Raw genomic sequence first — 18,467 nt, forward strand, 5'->3', positions numbered from 1 at the left:
AGTATGTCATCAATCCTTTGTAGTGCATAATTACGAGGTTAACCACTGAAACTTTTCGATGCTGCTTTGAAATAACTTTAAACTTACTGATAACTGATTCATTTTACACGGAGAAAAATAATTATATAACGAGATTTTTGTAATAATACACGATGACGTCTTGCATCTCTATGTCAACTGTCAATGTCATAGTTTATGTACAAGAATTTCTGAAAATCATACCAATGGGTTTCCTCAATCATAAATAATATTCAAAGAACTACAAACAGGCAGTAAGGGGTGGAAAAAATTCATGTACGCGTTGCTACTATATGAGTTTAATATTTTCATAAATGAAACAACGCCCTCTAGGATTCACACTGTTCATTATATTGCTTAGAATTTATAAATTTTGTATTGTTGGACAAAATTTCTTTCAAACAACATCAAATTTATACAAATCGGATAAGCAGAACCGGACTTACAGGTATTTTTTCGTAACAATTTTCCCACTCTCCCCCACTTCTTATTTCAATAGATAGACCAAAACATGTGGGATGAAAAATGCGCAGAAAATGTTAAAGAATTCGATTATTATATATAAAGTGCCACTTGAATGGGTAAATTTTTAAAAATTTTCAATTTTTATTTTCATTTTTTCTAATACGCCCCCTATTGATGGATCTAAAATTCTGATAATAATTTCCACGTGTATTGTTAAAAAAGAGACCAACACTGTTTGAGATGATATATTTCGTTGGGAAATTAGTTTTTTCCCGGTTTATTTTCTTATAGTATCGTCGATAGTATTCATGAAGGACCTTAATAACCTGCTAAAAGGTCGTTTTCGAAAAAAAAAATAAGGAATTTGAAGGAAATTTGATGTATTTCGATTTTATTTTTACTGAAAATTCAATAGGTTTCAATTTACAACGAAAATATTACCAAAACCACATTTTTTTGCTTGTACTCGAATTCATAACCTCAAATAACACCATAAACAAATGTATCGTCGATGGTATTCATGAAGGACCTTAATAACCTCCTAAAACATTCAAAAATGATCTTGAACAGGATTTCAGAAGATAGTACTGATTCAATTGATACACAAGAATGATGTAACTGATAAAAAATTATAGTTTTGCACAATAAAAATGGATTTTTTTGAAAATATGTCTATCGATCAAATTTGCACGATTTGTTGTTGCTGCTAAAAGGTCGTTTTCGAAAAAAAAAATAAGGAATTTGAGGGAAATTTGATGTATTTCGATTTTATTTTTACTGAAAATTCAATAGGTTTCAATTTACAACGAAAATATTACCAAAACCACATTTTTTTGCTTGTACTCGAATTCATAACCTCAAATAACACCATAAACAAATGTATCGTCGATGGTATTCATGAAGGACCTTAATAACCTCCTAAAACATTCAAAAATGACCTTGAACAGGATTTCAGAAGATAGTACTGATTCAATTGATACACAAGAATGATGTAACTGATAAAAAATTATAGTTTTGCACAATAAAAATGGATTTTTTTGGAAATATGTCTATCGATTAAATTTGCACGATTTGTTGTTGCTGCTAAAAGGTCGTTTTCGAAAAAAAAAATAAGGAATTTGAGGGAAATTTGATGTATTTCGATTTTATTTTTACTGAAAATTCAATAGGTTTCAATTTACAACGAAAATATTACCAAAACCACATTTTTTTGCTTGTACTCGAATTCATAACCTCAAATAACACCATAAACAAATGTATCGTCGATAGTATTCATGAAGGACCTTAATAACCTCCTAAAACATTCAAAAATGACCTTGAACAGGATTTCAGAAGATAGTACTGATTCAATTGATCCACAAGAATGATGTAACTGATAAAAAATTATAGTTTTGCACAATAAAAATGGATTTTTTTGGAAATATGTCTATCGATTAAATTTGCACGATTTGTTGTTGCTGCTAAAAGGTCGTTTTCGAAAAAAAAAATAAGGAATTTGAAGGAAATTTGATGTATTTCGATTTTATTTTTACTGAAAATTCAATAGGTTTCAATTTACAACGAAAATATTACCAAAACCACATTTTTTTGCTTGTACTCGAATTCATAACCTCAAATAACACCATAAACAAATGTTTCGTCGATAGTATTCATGAAGAACCTTAATAACCTCCTAAAACATTCAAAAATGATCTTGAACAGGATTTCAGAAGATAGTACTGATTCAATTGATACACAAGAATGATGTAACTGATAAAAAATTATAGTTTTGCACAATAAAAATGGATTTTTTTGGAAATATGTCTATCGATTAAATTTGCACGATTTGTTGTTGCTGCTAAAAGGTCGTTTTCGAAAAAAAAAATAAGGAATTTGAGGGAAATTTGATGTATTTCGATTTTATTTTTACTGAAAATTCAATAGGTTTCAATTTACAACGAAAATATTACCAAAACCACATTTTTTTGCTTGTACTCGAATTCATAACCTCAAATAACACCATAAACAAATGTATCGTCGATGGTATTCATGAAGGACCTTAATAACCTCCTAAAACATTCAAAAATGACCTTGAACAGGATTTCAGAAGATAGTACTGATTCAATTGATCCACAAGAATGATGTAACTGATAAAAAATTATAGTTTTGCACAATAAAAATGGATTTTTTTGAAAATATGTCTATCGATCAAATTTGCACGATTTGTTGTTGCTGCTAAAAGGTCGTTTTCGAAAAAAAAAATAAGGAATTTGAAGGAAATTTGATGTATTTCGATTTTATTTTTACTGAAAATTCAATAGGTTTCAATTTACAACGAAAATATTACCAAAACCACATTTTTTTGCTTGTACTCGAATTCATAACCTCAAATAACACCATAAACAAATGTATCGTCGATGGTATTCATGAAGGACCTTAATAACCTCCTAAAACATTCAAAAATGACCTTGAACAGGATTTCAGAAGATAGTACTGATTCAATTGATCCACAAGAATGATGTAACTGATAAAAAATTATAGTTTTGCACAATAAAAATGGATTTTTTTGAAAATATGTCTATCGATCAAATTTGCACGATTTGTTGTTGCTGCTAAAAGGTCGTTTTCGAAAAAAAAAATAAGGAATTTGAAGGAAATTTGATGTATTTCGATTTTATTTTTACTGAAAATTCAATAGGTTTCAATTTACAACGAAAATATTACCAAAACCACATTTTTTTGCTTGTACTCGAATTCATAACCTCAAATAACACCATAAACAAATGTTTCGTCGATAGTATTCATGAAGAACCTTAATAACCTCCTAAAACATTCAAAAATGATCTTGAACAGGATTTCAGAAGATAGTACTGATTCAATTGATACACAAGAATGATGTAACTGATAAAAAATTATAGTTTTGCACAATAAAAATGGATTTTTTTGGAAATATGTCTATCGATTAAATTTGCACGATTTGTTGTTGCTGCTAAAAGGTCATTTTCGAAAAAAAAAATAAGGAATTTGAGGGAAATTTGATGTATTTCGATTTTATTTTTACTGAAAATTCAATAGGTTTCAATTTACAACGAAAATATTACCAAAACCACATTTTTTGCTTGTACTCGAATACATAACTTCAAATAACACCAAAAACAAATTAAATCGGTAAAAGTTTATAATTAATTAACGTTTTATTCCTTAAGTAAACAATTTATTTAATTTATACTTTGTTACAGGCCGTTCCAGTTTCTAGACCTACAATTATAGAAAGAGAATCCGATTTTCTCGTAGCACAATCAATTATTCTACGCTTGTTAATCAGTGGAAATTTGTCAAGAGGTGACAGCATTCAAATAGGATGCGAAGCTTCGATGCCAAATGTCAATTTTGTCCCGCAACTTTCTACCGTAATTATACCCTTCAAAACAGCTAACGGAGAAGGAGTAGCTAACAATGAAAAGTTGCAACTGTGGTAAGCAAATAGAACAAAAGCGGTTACATTCCACTCCTCATACAAACCCCCTTTATATTTCATCAATATATATTCTAATCTAACCCACAAATCACCTTAAAAGATTCTTCAAAGTTTAAAATCACTATATCCAGCAATGTAAATAATCTTTTGTTTCATTTGTACAACCATTTATTGTATAGAAAAAATGTACAAAATATTTTAGTCATTTTCATAATTTCACATTGAAAATTACGTAATTTATAATCCCTTACGTCGAGCTTTCACATTTCATTACAATGTGTGTACAAAAAACTTTTTTCAGTGTATTCTATTATCCCGTACTTACTCTAAAATTGTATAGATAATAATGAAGCATTTTTTTTACTTTTTACTTCAAATTTGACTTCTATTAAGAATGCTGAAGGATATAAATAAATAAATAAAATGACTTATCTGTGTTTTGTGATCTAACCTTACAATCTTTACAGTCGCAATAACTCAAATCGATATTTTTTCGGCGACATTTACACACCAAAAGTTGTGTTTAAATTTAATTATTCACTCATTATCCTTATTAAACTTCTATCTCACAAGATTCTTCACACTTTTCGCCAAAGATAACAAAAAATTACAGAATTATGTTATATTTTTGAAAACAAAAACGTAAATTCACTAATAGCATAGTAAAAACCAAAATACTAACCCTATAAAGCTGAAATTCTAAACAAACCGATCTAGTACACAGACATACCGGTATACAAAACGTTGCCAAATCGTTCGTAGTAATGCTAATTTTATTACTTTTTCCACAAACCTTTTGTACGTAATTTATTGACAAAAAAACATTGATTCTATGTTTTTTTACAGGTACAGTGCATTTAGCAGCACCCCATCACCGAATTATTCATCATATCATATAATATTGTCAATTTTCCTATACATAGTTATAAGATATATTGCAAATTATTGAAAAAATAAAAGGTATTCATTCAGGTAGCACGTTATACGAACAGTAAATGTTATGAAATAAGATTTCGTGTTTGGGTTTTGATGTATGTATTCCGAAATATATATCAGGAACCTAGCCAGTGGTGATAACGTCATGATTCCGACGCCATATTGTATATACAACTCATCAATATCAACTAAATAGATGAATCAAACTACGTTCCAAAAATTATTGTGATAACTCCAACATATTCATTGTGTTGGTATAGTTTAAATTTTACATTTATAATAAAAAAGGAACCCAATAAAATATATATTGTGATGTAAAAAACTTAAGCGTTATTTTCAATATGGAGTCGATATATGATGTCAACGTCAACGCGATGGCCGCCATATTCCCAAACAATTCAACAGTATGGCATCATTCCACAGCACGGGAAAATTTTCCTTTTAATTTGTATTTTATAAATGTGATAAATATATTGAGATTCGAACGTGCTATCTAGAATGAGATGAAATATTTAAGTCTTCTTACGTGATAAAAGTAACAAAATTTTATCAAATATCTAATATATTCCTGTATTTGAGAAAAAAAGTTCCTTGTAAAACCGGAAATAGCATATTATATAGTATCTATATATGCATGCATATTCGTTCATTACACACGTCAAATTTATTGTCTTCAATCACTGTTTCAACTTTTTGTTTTATGTGTAATAAAATTTTTGGAATCAAAACTTCGTATTTATTTCAACATAGTGTCTTAACACAGATATTTATACAAACACGAATAATAAACAGTGGCATAGTGAAGATAGATACGTTACAACACAGAGTGTGGACTGTTATATATATTTTTCTAATATTAGTGACAAAAAACATGTATAGCAAAAAAATATCGCAAAAAACTGTGATTTACTCAAAGATATGTGGTAATTATCTATTATTTAACCTAAAATTACTTACAGAAGAAATGATAAATCTGGATTAAACGATGTACTTTTTTACACATTTCACAATCACGTACATATCACATTTGTTTATATTTTTCACAAAATTCTACAAATATATTATTAAATAAATGAATAAATAAAAAACATTTATGTTAAAAACAACCGCTAGACTTTACTGGCAACACTGTGAAACTGCTTTCCGTCTTAGTTCTGTCTTCTAATTTATCTCTCTGGCTCACACATTAATGAAGTAAGTGTTGCCTATCCATCTTATATGAAATAGCAAGAAAATCTTCTATATACTAATAATAATAATTCAATATAAAATAATGCAAATAAAAGAATCAATAGAGAACAATACTTGAGGCAGATGTGTTCTAATAAATGATACTCAATAATTAACAACAGAGTACAATCAGAGTAAAATAAAATAACAGATCTCACCGATGTTATCCGATGGCCCAGTGGAGTCCTGGGATTATGAATAACATGAAGTAAAATGTAGTTATAGTTGCGAGATGTCCAGATCGTGCTAAATATCGATAAAAAAATCGTACATAATTATAGGAACATTGATTTAATTGAGGCAATACTAATTTTTATTTCTATTCGGGGAATAGGCATAGATATGAACATAACTTTGAATGTGAAGTTTATATTATATTGATTTTCCACTTTATCGCTAAAAATCTAAAAAATTCCTGAGACAAACATTTTTTCTTTCCATTATTCGAAAACATTAATAATCATCTGCCAGTGCGATCACTAAATAGTAAAAGTCCGACGCAGTTTCATTAAAGCTATTTAATTCTTTTTGGTTAAATGTATCAGTAATTTAATTTTTTTGTGGTTACAAAATATCTATTATAAAGATATGAGATCAAATAGAACAATTTATACTTATATCAGTGACCTTTACAAATATAAGTTGTAATCGATTAAGTCACTGGATCTCTTTCAAGTTGTAACCACTTTGTTCGTTCTTTTATTGCTCTGGGCACGCGAATAAAAAGTTTTTCAGGTAATTTGAATGAAGCATCAATAAATTGAAGCACTATACAGTATAACACATTTTATAACATAAAAACAAATAAACACTAAACAATGCTGCGCCTACTACGTGCACAGCCATATTGATCATTTATCAAATACTTTATTATATGTATGGAAAGTATGTACTACAAAATAATATTCTGTTCTCCACTGGTTTATATCGTCGGGTAACATCGGAAATTAGACAGCTAGGTCTGTCATCAGTTGTACACTGATACAGCTCTTTATCTCTTTCTGGCATTAGGAAATCGAATTTATCCTGCTTCTTCAATTAAACTCTTAGAAACCATGTTATCAATTTATTTTTAATAACATTTCAAGATTTCAATTAGTTTCGTGTTTTTAGTGTTAATAAGTAGATAGTATAATGACATACTTAATTAAAAAAATTGTAGTTAACAACTAAAAAAAAAGTTGAAAAAAATAAAGGAATAACACGAAAAAAATGTAAGTGTAATTTTAAATAATAGCTTTAAAAGGAAAGATAATAGTTTTTTAATAACTATGTTATTAATTCAATAAAATGATAATTGTTAAAAAATTACTCGTATAAAATTTAATATTTCTTATCCGATATTTTTAAAAACTATATTTTCATTGTCAAAAAAAAATATAAAAAAGATGAATTTTTGAAAATTACTTATTTGGAATAATTGCTTTTTAAACGACGTATTCTTATATCCACCTCTTTTAGATGGATAATGGTCACGTACGAGATTTTTCAGAGTTTTGTGAACAACTCAATGAAATTAGAATTAAATTTCTCAAATGGGATAGTTGTGAAAGAACCGTGGGACTTTACTACCTAATGGTAGGATTACCATTTGCCAATGCTAGATTTTTGCAACATACTTTAGAAATGTCAATAAATGCCGTAAATACCCCAGCGGCATATGTTTTAGAAAAAAATGCCAATGACACAATTCATGTATCAAGTTTTTTACTTGAACCACCACAGGTAAAGAAAACAATTTTTAACAATGATTCCTTTATATATCTTTCGTTTTATCAAAAGTATTCATCAATTTTGGGAGTGAGAATATTTTTTTTCTTAAAAATTCAGATGAAGTTTGCAAAATTTTTGTTGTATGGACTTTGCAGCTGTTATTTTTCAATTATAGGTAGCAATATCGTTGTTGCTGACTCATTTACCTTTACTAAAACCCGACAACAAAAAAACTGCAGACTGTTATTTACGAATAATAAAACAAGTATTCACGGAATTTATAACGCCACCTGTTAAAATATACAATGAATGTGTAGAAATCATGTCTTATTTGTACATACATCCCGCATTTACCAACGACGACAAAAGTTCATTCAAAGACTTGCTAAAACAGGTAAAACTCCTATAATTACTAATAATCAGTTTGGTATCCTCAATTTTTTGTTAATCTAGGTTGTTTTGAAATTGAAACCTCAGCCTTTTGTTCATTCTTCTGCGACAGAATCAAGTGATGAATCCGTCAGTCCTAATCCAGATTCCCAACAAAATTTAAAACAGAGAAGATCTAATAGTTTAACTCAAGCGCCTGATAATATTATACGTGATCAAGACAATTGGTATTCCAGAGAGAATCTCAGTGAACCTACCTGCAAACCTAGGAGTTATTCATTATCTAGTGATAAATCTTTATTAGCAGGATTATGTAATTTACAATCTAGTCGATCTGAAACAAGGTAATCATTCATTTAATTACTTATTTGTTTTTATTTAATTTCAGTGTATATTGTTTTTGGTTGTTGCAAGTCTGTTTTTTCCCAATTTCAGTGTATTTTCAATTTTTTTATTGGTTTTAGTTGTTTGAAGATTGATGTTTTTCAAATTCCAATGCATACTTAATTTTTTTATTGTTTTCGTTATTTGAAGTCTTTTGTTTCAAATTTCAGTGTATATTTAGTAAACTGTAAAACAGGAGATGTAAGATATTTATATACCCATTAATAATTTTCTTAGTGTACAAATTTGTTCCTGATTATTTGAGATGGGATTTTTCAAATTTTAATATTTTTGGGTTGGTTTAGTTGGGTTTTTGATCCATGTATCAAAATATACTTTAATTTTGCATTTTTTTCCCTAAAATTTGATAAATTCAAGCTTAATCACAAACCCATTTGTTATTTCCTTAATACACAGACTTGTTATGGGTACAGAATTTTTTTCGATGGGTTGAGTTGGATTTTAAGTCATTTAGGATCATTTTCTGATAAAATAGAACCGTTCAATCATTCCCTTAATAATAGACTTGTAAATAATGCTCAATTTTAGATTACAAGATCTAAAATTACAAAATAATTCACCAGCAATGAAAAGCATCATATGTTGGTTGAAATCCTTGAGGTTACATAAGTACAGTTGGGTTTTTAACAACCTCACCTACAATCAGATGGTAAACCTCACGGAGGAAACTCTACAAAGCATAGGAATCACCAAAGGTGCTAGACACAAGATCCTCCTTAGCGTAAATAAATTAAAAGAAAGAGGAACAATGTTAACGGAATTGGAAACAGAGGTTATGAATGGGGGAGATTTGAACGTGGCTTTAAAAAAATTGAAAGGTGTATTGCAGAGTCCGTTACAGATATCTCCGGGAGAGGATCTACCAACGCAGTTTGTTAAAGTAATGGGAAAAGGTAAATAGTTATGAAAACAAATTGTGAGGTTATAAACAAAAATTTATATTTTAAGTTTGTACTCAAATGTTGATGTTACGACAACCTCCGGATGATTATCTTCTAGCTTTCCATTCTATGTGCGAGAAAGCAGATACAATGGACTCTTTCACAGATGAACAGAAGAAAAAATTGAATATGTGGAAGTGTCAGTTGATCAAAGATGACCTGGTGCTTCCAGTACACAGTGGGAAACCGAAAAAACACTCCAATAGGTGAGTCTCTAGATACTAAACGTCATTATAAGTGTCGTAAAGCTTACTTAAATTATCATTACATTTTTATTCAGTTTAATAATACAGTGTGGAATCAAATTATATTCAGTTAATTTCAGATATACTGTGATTTTCAGATGCTGGTTATCTGATTTAAATAATAATAACAAATTTTCTTATAGGTCTCACCGTTTGGATCCGCATAGGATCAAAAAACTGTGTTGTTCCATGCAACCCAATAGTTACACTAAGAAAAGTTCATCGTTTCCTAATATGCAGAACAATCAATCGTGGAATACACACAGACATTCAGTGGGTAGCTTAACGTTACAGAATCAATTGTACACTTCGCAGGCTAGCCAAAAATTGGTGAATAGAAATCCTCATTTCGCGAATAATTCCAATAATTGTATGGAAACATCAGAATCTAGTCAGAAACAAATCAACTTGCCTAAATTGAAAACGCCTGATAGTAAGGAAATCGAAAGTAGTTTGGAATCGTTGTGTATACAAATGATGGAACACGCTTTGGGACCTTAATAACAGTTTTATTTAGGAAATGTAGTGTGTAGTTTTTAAAGTTTACCTTGTTGGTATTTCGGAAAGTTGGTTCAAAGATTTCGAATTATTGGTAGGGTGAGTGGGGTTGAACCTGTTAACGGTTTATATTTTGATACAGATTATTTGATCAAAAGAAAGGCATGTGGAATTGTTTTAGGTTATTTTGAGTTGAGTTTTCCTAAATTTCAGGGTATTTTTGCATTCTTTTGTCTAAATTCATCGTCTTTAAGCCTTTTAAGATTATTTTCTAACTAAACAGGACTGATAAAACATATTTACTTTCTCATTATTTAGTTTTTATTTGTTTTTTTTTTCAAATTTCAGTGTATATTACCATTTTTAGCTAAAAATTGATATTTACAAATTATGAAGAACCATTTTTTGATCAAATAATAAAGATGAAACTATTTAGATGTCTATTAATCATTTTCATAACTATTAATGGGTTCAATTACTTTTTTCTATTTATTTTTCAAATGTAAAACTTTTTACATGTAATTAGGAACTTTCAAAAATGTTTTTGGTAATTAGAGTTTGGTTTTTTCAAATGTCAGTGTATTTTGGGAATTTTTTGTTAAAATTTATCCTTTTCAAGTCCTACGGGATCATTTTCTAACTAAACAGAAGTAATGAAACTTCTTTCTATGCCCAATAGTAACTTGATAAACATGTGAAATTGTTTTAAGTAGTTTTGAGTTGGTTTTTTTCCAAATTTCAAAGTAACAAATCATTTTTAGCTAAAATTTGATATTTACAAGCCTAATGAGCCATTTTTTTGATCGAATAAAAAAGATGAATCGATTCGGATGTCCCTTAAACATTCCCATAACATACAGACATGTTGTTAAAGGAGAGATGAACCTATTTACATGATAATTAGTAACTTTCAAAAATGTTTTTGGTAATTTCAGTTGGGTTTTTTCATGTTTCAGTGTATTTTTGGAATTTCTTCTCAAAATTTATTATTTCCAAGTTATTTGGGATCATTTTTCAAACCCATAGAAGCAATGAAACATATTTACATCACCATTAATCATTTTCTAATTGTATGGACTTATTCTTGATAGTTTCAATTGGATTTTTCCAAATTTCAGTGTACACTTACTTTTTTCTGGATAAAACTTGATATAAATTGAGATATGAAGGGATTTTTTTAGCTATGAGCAGAGATAAAACTATTTCCATGCCCAATAACATCTGAACTTGTTTTAAATGGTTTTGAATTGGGTTATCTCAAAATTTAGTTCATATTTGCATTTTTTAGTTAAAATTTATCCTTTTCAAATTATTCGGGATCATTTTCTGACCAAACTGAAGCGATGAAACATTTTCACATGCCCATTGATCATTCTCTTAATATAAAAACATATTTTTATTTGGTCGAGTTGAATTTTTTGGTTAATCTTTCAAATTCCATTGTATATTTGAAGTTTTTTGTCAAAATTCAATTTTTTGATGTCTTTTTAAATGATTTTCTAACCAAAAAGAAGCGAAGAAACATATTCACTGCTCATTAATTATTTTCTTAGCATACAAATATAATTTTAATGGGTGGAGAGTCATTTTTTTCAATTCTTTTTCAACTTTGGACCATTAACATGCTTATTTGTTACTTTTTAGTGTTTTTCTATCAAAATTTATCATTTCCAAGTCATTCATACCGATGAAACATTTTCGCATGCCATTTAATCATTTTCTTAATATAAAAATTTATTGTTATTGGGTTTAGTTAAGTTTTTTTAATTAATTTTCCAAAGATTTTTAACACATATAGATAGTATTGAACCTAAATCTGTTTTAAAACAAAAATTAATTTCAAATATTTCTACCAGGTAAATTAAAATTATCAATCAACACGTTGACTGCCAAGGCAATTTTGACAATTTTATTTATTCGCATTAAATGATTGAAAATACCAATTTAAACACAAAGTTATCATTGAAAGGTATAGAAAAGATTTATTTTACATAAAAAACCCTCGGGGGGGAAATTATGAGTTATTTCTTAGTTGTGGGGTTAGCGTGTTGAAATTTGACCAACTTTTGGAAATACCAATGGGGTTCGACAGCACCGTGGCCTATTAATTCGACAATTTGTGTGCTGTAAGCGCAATACCTGTATTTTTAACTGCTGGCGGAGTCCTTCAAATATCCTGTTTTGATTTTGTGCTTATTTTATTTTTATCTTTTTATTATTGTTATTGAGTGTATACAACTTTTGTGTTATAAGATATATTTGACGATTGTTTTTATTTGTTGAAGACTGCTGGTAGACCAAATTTGAAAATTTAAAAAAAAACAATGTACTAAACTTATTTAGTATGATTTTTTAATATGTTATTCAATATTTTTTTATGGGTTTTATGAATAATAATGAAACGAACAATGTCTGAAGGGAATTTTCTTTAAATACGGTTTTGTTCAAAATTTTTGATCTATTTTGGAAGGATATCGATAAAGGAAGAATTTTCTTTGTACTGAGGCTACGGAACTTACAACTTATCTTACATAAACTTTGTTTTGGTGGTTTTAGTTGAGTTTTTACATGATGTTTTCAATATTTTAATTCATATTGGCAAAATTTAACGTTTGTAGGTCATTTAAACTTTTTTTTGATAAATAGAAGAGATTCAGATGATTTTTTTCATTTTTTTTCTCAAGTTTCAATGTATATTTTTACTGTTTATTCAAAATTAAACTTTCAATTCATTTTTTGACCTAACCTAACATATTTTATACCATGAATCATGTCCTAAAGATGAAATCTTGTTTTTTCTTCGATTTGGTTGACTTGTTCATTTTTTTTCTCTCTCAATTTTCAGTGTATGTTTCTACTTTTTTCCCAAAATTAAATAATTTCAATTCATTTAGGACCATTTTGTAACCAAACAAAATATGAAACATATTTTCATGTCTCTTAATCAATTTCTAAACATACAAACTAGTTTTTTTTAGTTCACTAATTATTTTCTTCAAAATTATGTTTTTCAAAAACATTTTTGTCATTTTCTAAAACTATTGGTTAGTTGAACTTGAGTTTTTTATCAAGTTTTCATAAATTTTCACTTATTTTTCCAAAACTCTTGAGGTATTTACACTCCAACAACAAATAAAACAAATTTTCTTTCCTGTTACTCATTTCGTACAATTGTAAATTGTATGTATCAATTCGACTCTTATTCTTTCATAATTTTCCAAAATTTCAATCTACATTTGTACTCTTCATCCAAAATTAACTTATTTAGGATCATTTTTTGACCTAACAACATATTTTATACCGTTAGCCATGTCCTAAAGCTGTATATTAATTTTTTTGTCAACTTTTTTTTTTATAAATTTCTGATATTTCTAACATTCCTTATTTAGGACAGTATTTAGTAGAATTTGAGCTAATACGGAACCAATTTATAACAAACAATAAATTTATTGAAAAATCTTGTACAAGAAACCATTTTGTTCAAGAAAAAAATACATAATCATTTAGATATCAACAAATTTCTTTAATATTAAATACATTTAGACATTGTTCGTTCCATTATTCAATTTTTATCGATACTGGGTTTATTTTATATATAGAAATATTTTTTTATAATAATAATCAACGAAACATGTCAAAAAAAAGAAAAATCGAATAGTACCTAACCTAACATTATTTAATTTTAATTCAATACTAATAGAAGCACTTGATTTCAGTTGGACATTTTTGGGTAATAAATTTTGAAATTGCCATCAAAAGTTTAAATATTATGCTTAGTTGACTCAAATTTTCAATTATAATTTTGTATATAACAAATTTCTTCCAAAGTAAAACAATTAATACAAAAATCACTTGTTTTGCAACAAAAATTTATAACACCCACTATATATTCATACATAATTAAATAAATTACAAAATTTAATTATAATATCAACAATTTATTCACATTTTCATCTAAAATTTTTGAAAATTTGAAAATTTTTGAAAAATCATCAACATTTTATTCTACAAATTCCAATATTTCAAGTCTAAATTTTCTATTTATACCAAATATTTGTAATTCTTAACATATTATCCAAAAATTACATTCTACTCTGAATATCCCGATAGGTATCATAATATCTACCAACTTCCAATAAAATATTTTTATATATCTTGTGATGTGCATCATTATTATGACGAAATTTACAAAAAAAATCCCAAATTAAACTACAGTAACACCAAAACTCGTGATTTAATCCGGCTCGAAGGACCAGAATGTGTAAATATTGTGGTGAAACGAGTAAACGAATTGTTCTAGTCATGAAATAAATTTCAGTGGTACTAAATTTACAGATTTTCCTTTTTGACATGCTAAAATGAATAAATCCTTGTGGTTCGTGCATGTAATGTGATTGTAAGTGTGATAAATGATTGACATTTTTATTTGACACAGATGAAGAAGACTGATTTCTATCTAAATAGATTTGACCTAACTATGAATAAACGTGTTTTATTTTTTTTTTATTCCCTTCCTGTAACAAAATTAACGTTAACAATAATTCAAAAATGATGGTGTCATAATTGACAGTTTCTATATAAACAATGGAAAAGTTTTGACCGTTTTTTATTGATTTTATAAGCTTTTCATAGGGTGAAACAAATCCCATTACCTTTTTTAGTTCATTCTGTCACTTATTATTTTCCTTGTGGTCCTGTCTTTTATTTTTTTACCAATCGCTTTATTCCCATTTCATTCTAATCCTCTTCTTTTTCTATTTCCTGGATCCTATTGTGAGATTCACGCATTTTATGTGCTTTATTGGTTCTTTTTTTCAAAATTTCAATGTATACTTGTATATTTTGGTAAAAGTTTAATAGTTCAAACTCATTGAGGTTAATGTTCTGGGCAAAAAGGAAAAACCAGGTAACTCAACCTCAATTATAAATGATTTTCCTTCAATTTCTTGATGATTTGTAAATTAATAATTCATTAAATAGAGAGAAAATCTCTTTGCATAATCTAAGCCATATCCGTTTCCCCTATGGAAGTAGTTAAGGTTTCACTTTTTACAGTTACTAATTTTTCTTCAAGCAAAGTAATTTTTTTTCTGTATCTACGATTTTTTTGCCAAAGTCGTTTCAGATTTTTCTGCTGTCTGTTTACAATATTATCCAGTTTCAAAATTTCCATTTTCATTTTTTTCTCTGTTGGCGTATCTGTATCAGACAATTTTCTCAGATCATCATCAGGTGTTAAACTTGAGATAGATAAAAATGATAGAGTACTACTAGATTGATCATATCGCTGATTACAGTCTAGTTCTTCATCTATCTCTATATCTGTATCTGAATATGGTTCTTCTTTAATTGATGTAAAAGTTGAAGAAGTATTCTGCAATTGAAAATTCACAATAAAATCTTTATAATATTAAATATGACTGTCGTGAAAGTAAGACTAATGCGGTAAAATTTACCTTTACTTTAGGTAATAATTTGGTTGGTATTGAACCTTCCATCAATTTACGTTGACCTTTAAAAGTATTAAAAAAACAGGACTCTTCGAAGTGTACAGAGCAGATGACTGCTCCTTTAGGTGGGGCCCAATCAACTCTACCTGTAGCCTCAGTCCACATAATCTTACAATTCACGTTTTTTGGAAACCTTAAAAAAGATTGAAAACTAAGAAGTCCTACTTGATTCAATGTAAATTTAAGGCACTAACAATATTTGGGGCTGAAATACGCGACGATTCACTAGAATTTTTCGTATTGGAAACACATTGAGAAAATTAGAAGTCTATCATATAATTTTTTCGAATTTAATACTACAATTATTATTACAGCAATTTCTCGTCGGCGCAACAAAAATTATTAATCATAATTTGAAGAAAATTACATAAAATAATTGAAATATTTATTACTTCGAACTAGTTCGGCCGATACTACTAAGTAACTTTCGAATTTAACATAAAAATAATCGAGAAATTTCTTAATTACTTACCTATGGAATGTTACATTTGAAGCTTTATTTGTTTTGGCACTATTTTTAAAACATATTAAAACAGAACACTGAACCATTTTCAAGTCGAAAACTGAACGTTAAATATCTTTTTATAAGATATAATCTGCATGAAAACCCGATAAAGACTAATAAGCTCTGTTATATCTTACCGGAAGTTAACCACACTTCAGACTTCTATCTAGTGTTTAAGGCCCATTCATACGTAAGCGACAAAAGCGGCGCGACAAGAGCGTCAAAATTTCAAGCCAATGTATAAATATAGGAGTGACGTTTTGAGATCATAGTGAAATTGTTATATGAAGGGGCCTAAGTACTTGTTCCTTTCCTATTTTTGATGTTGTATTTGCTTGATTTATGCAACATATTTTACAGTCCAAACGAGCCGGATTAATTGAAACAGTATATATCAAACAAATTTATTTATTTTTTAAAGAGGTACACTACAATAGTAATATTTTTCCTCGCATAGTTCCCCGTTTTCGTCAATTTCGTCAGCGGAGGGAAAATAATTATATAGAACATCGAATCCTTTGACTAAATTTTTTCCTCTTTCTTTAATCGCTCTCTGCATTTCTTTAATGAAAGGCTTCATTTTGCAAAGTAAGAGCTGTAGACAACCGGTTTCTTCATCCAGGCTTCTCTCTTTAACGTAATCGATAACATTTTCAGTCAATTTTTCATCTTGTGTAACCGGAAATATGTTAGAAATAATACTATTATCCAACATCCATTCGAACGGTGCATCTTTTTCAATTTGTTTTGGTTCCACTTTCGTTGGTAAGTTGAGGGACGTAGATATCTAGAATTGATATAAATCTAGTTGTCTGTCATTACATTTTATTTCTAAATGATTAGAAAGTAATAAATTGCATAAATTTATTTGTAAACGATAAATTGTTATTAAAAAATGTCTACCTATAGTAAATTAAGTCGAATATAGATGTCAGAAGCAGTTACGTTTGAAATTTAGTTCACTCAGTACTTTTCAGATGGCGTTAATAACATTAAATACAAATTGCAAATAACAATTTCTAATATTAATAATAGTTACATATATATGTCGAAATAAATATTGACGTTTCTTACTAATTGCGCAATTAATATTATAGCGTTGACTGCTATAGCACTGATATGTTTTGGTTCGAATCCGAAAAGTCTTAAAAATCCAGAAAAAACATTATGAGGTTTTCCGCTTGTATTACCCTGTGAAGATTTCCCTCCAAGTGCGTTACTGACCAAACTAGCTACTCTACTAGCGTGGTCAGTCGATAAAAAATCGCTAGCCATTTTGAAACCTATAATGAAATAAATAAACTTTTGGAAAGTGTATTGTTTTTCGAAGTAAATTTATTATTCAAATTCCAATCCTTCACCAGAAGTTACGTCATATTTTATTGTTAAATTGTTATTTTTGTTACTTAAATATTAATTAAATGACCTTAATTTGACCTTCAATGTTTTGTGTGTATTATTGGTTGCCTAAGACCTTCAATGTTTTGTGTGTATTATTGGTTGCCTAATCGGGTACTAAATTATTTTAATATGTCTTTTTGGAATGAAAAAAAATACGTACCTGATTGTATTTTATCAAATACGTTATACTTTTCAGACGTCATTTGCACTAAATAAATATGACTCGATAATAAAAATAATATAACTGCATTGTACGGAGGCATTATCAAAACTGTTAAACTTGTAATTCTTTCGAATGTGAAATGTCATATTCACAACGGTATTTTTTATGTGTTGTGCTGCAACACTGCTGATGCGAAAAATTATTGCAATTATTTTAATTTTACCAGTTATGTTTTATGACAAAATGCTGGAGTATGTGGGTTAATTATTAACATCAATAATTGGTGTAGCATCTATTATAGAAAAACAATTCTTAAAAAATATCAAAGATACTATAAACGGGACAACTTTCACATTGTAATAAATAATTTATAGCCGAAGAATTCACTATAAAAGACATGCTCGACTTCAATTAACGAGGTTTATCAACATATAAATTGAATGTGTAGTTTGTAGTCATTAATCTGGATTGGAACAAATGAAGGCAGGCTTTGTGGCGGGAAGTGTGCTCACATGTGTTTATTTTTTCTGCGTGCCATGTGGCATTTATTTCGAAATTGATTTATTTTTCTTTGATTTAATTTCGGTCGA

At 28.4% G+C, this 18,467-nt stretch overlaps 4 protein-coding genes across 5 annotated transcripts in view; 2 read left to right on the top strand and 2 right to left on the bottom strand.

The window, feature by feature from the left end:
• The window catches only part of LOC130892816 (uncharacterized), a 53,859-nt gene extending 48,255 nt beyond the window's left edge, over positions 1-5,604 (top strand). For both annotated transcript variants that reach the window (XM_057798458.1, XM_057798459.1), the window contains exons 6-7: positions 3,702-3,937; positions 4,787-5,604. In XM_057798458.1, coding sequence (XP_057654441.1) covers positions 3,702-3,937; positions 4,787-4,889 — 339 coding nt within the window. In that variant the 3' untranslated portion in view covers positions 4,890-5,604. The remainder of the gene's footprint in view (positions 1-3,701; positions 3,938-4,786) is intronic.
• Positions 1-6,051, bottom strand: part of LOC130892814 (uncharacterized) — an 83,643-nt gene extending 77,592 nt beyond the window's left edge. The window contains exon 1 of the mRNA XM_057798456.1: positions 5,834-6,051. The gene's annotated coding sequence lies outside the window, so the exon portion shown is untranslated. The remainder of the gene's footprint in view (positions 1-5,833) is intronic.
• A 1,084-nt stretch (positions 6,052-7,135) lies between these two features.
• Positions 7,136-14,784, top strand: LOC130892818 (protein Smaug homolog 2). The gene is made up of 7 exons (XM_057798463.1): positions 7,136-7,320; positions 7,568-7,831; positions 7,995-8,213; positions 8,273-8,553; positions 9,143-9,507; positions 9,563-9,761; positions 9,944-14,784. Exons 2-7 carry the CDS (start codon positions 7,568-7,570, stop codon positions 10,299-10,301), a joined length of 1,686 nt encoding a protein of 561 aa, XP_057654446.1. The 5' UTR covers positions 7,136-7,320; the 3' UTR covers positions 10,302-14,784.
• A 1,944-nt stretch (positions 14,785-16,728) lies between these two features.
• Positions 16,729-17,995, bottom strand: LOC130893047 (uncharacterized). The gene is made up of 3 exons (XM_057798813.1): positions 17,875-17,995; positions 17,388-17,596; positions 16,729-17,100 (listed from the first exon to the last, which is right to left on the bottom strand). Exons 1-3 carry the CDS (start codon positions 17,975-17,977, stop codon positions 16,729-16,731), a joined length of 684 nt encoding a protein of 227 aa, XP_057654796.1. The 5' UTR covers positions 17,978-17,995.
• Between the last annotated feature and the right edge of the window lie 472 nt (positions 17,996-18,467).

The sequence above is a fragment of the Diorhabda carinulata genome, chromosome 4 (assembly GCF_026250575.1).
Source record: "Diorhabda carinulata isolate Delta chromosome 4, icDioCari1.1, whole genome shotgun sequence".
NCBI lineage: Eukaryota > Metazoa > Arthropoda > Insecta > Coleoptera > Chrysomelidae > Diorhabda > Diorhabda carinulata.

Excerpts from the sequence above, each read along its gene's own strand:
- LOC130893047 (XM_057798813.1), bottom strand. The coding sequence starts at position 17,977 with ATGCCTCCGTACAATGCAGTTATATTATTTTTATTATCGAGTCATATT. Across the intron at positions 17,597-17,874 it reads ATTTGATAAAATACAATCAG|GTTTCAAAATGGCTAGCGAT; the intron begins GTACGTATTTTT and ends ATTTCATTATAG. Across the intron at positions 17,101-17,387 it reads TAATATTAATTGCGCAATTA|ATATCTACGTCCCTCAACTT; the intron begins GTAAGAAACGTC and ends TATCAATTCTAG.
- LOC130892818 (XM_057798463.1), top strand. The coding sequence starts at position 7,568 with ATGGATAATGGTCACGTACGAGATTTTTCAGAGTTTTGTGAACAACTC. Across the intron at positions 9,508-9,562 it reads TGTTAAAGTAATGGGAAAAG|TTTGTACTCAAATGTTGATG; the intron begins GTAAATAGTTAT and ends TTATATTTTAAG. Across the intron at positions 9,762-9,943 it reads CCGAAAAAACACTCCAATAG|GTCTCACCGTTTGGATCCGC; the intron begins GTGAGTCTCTAG and ends ATTTTCTTATAG.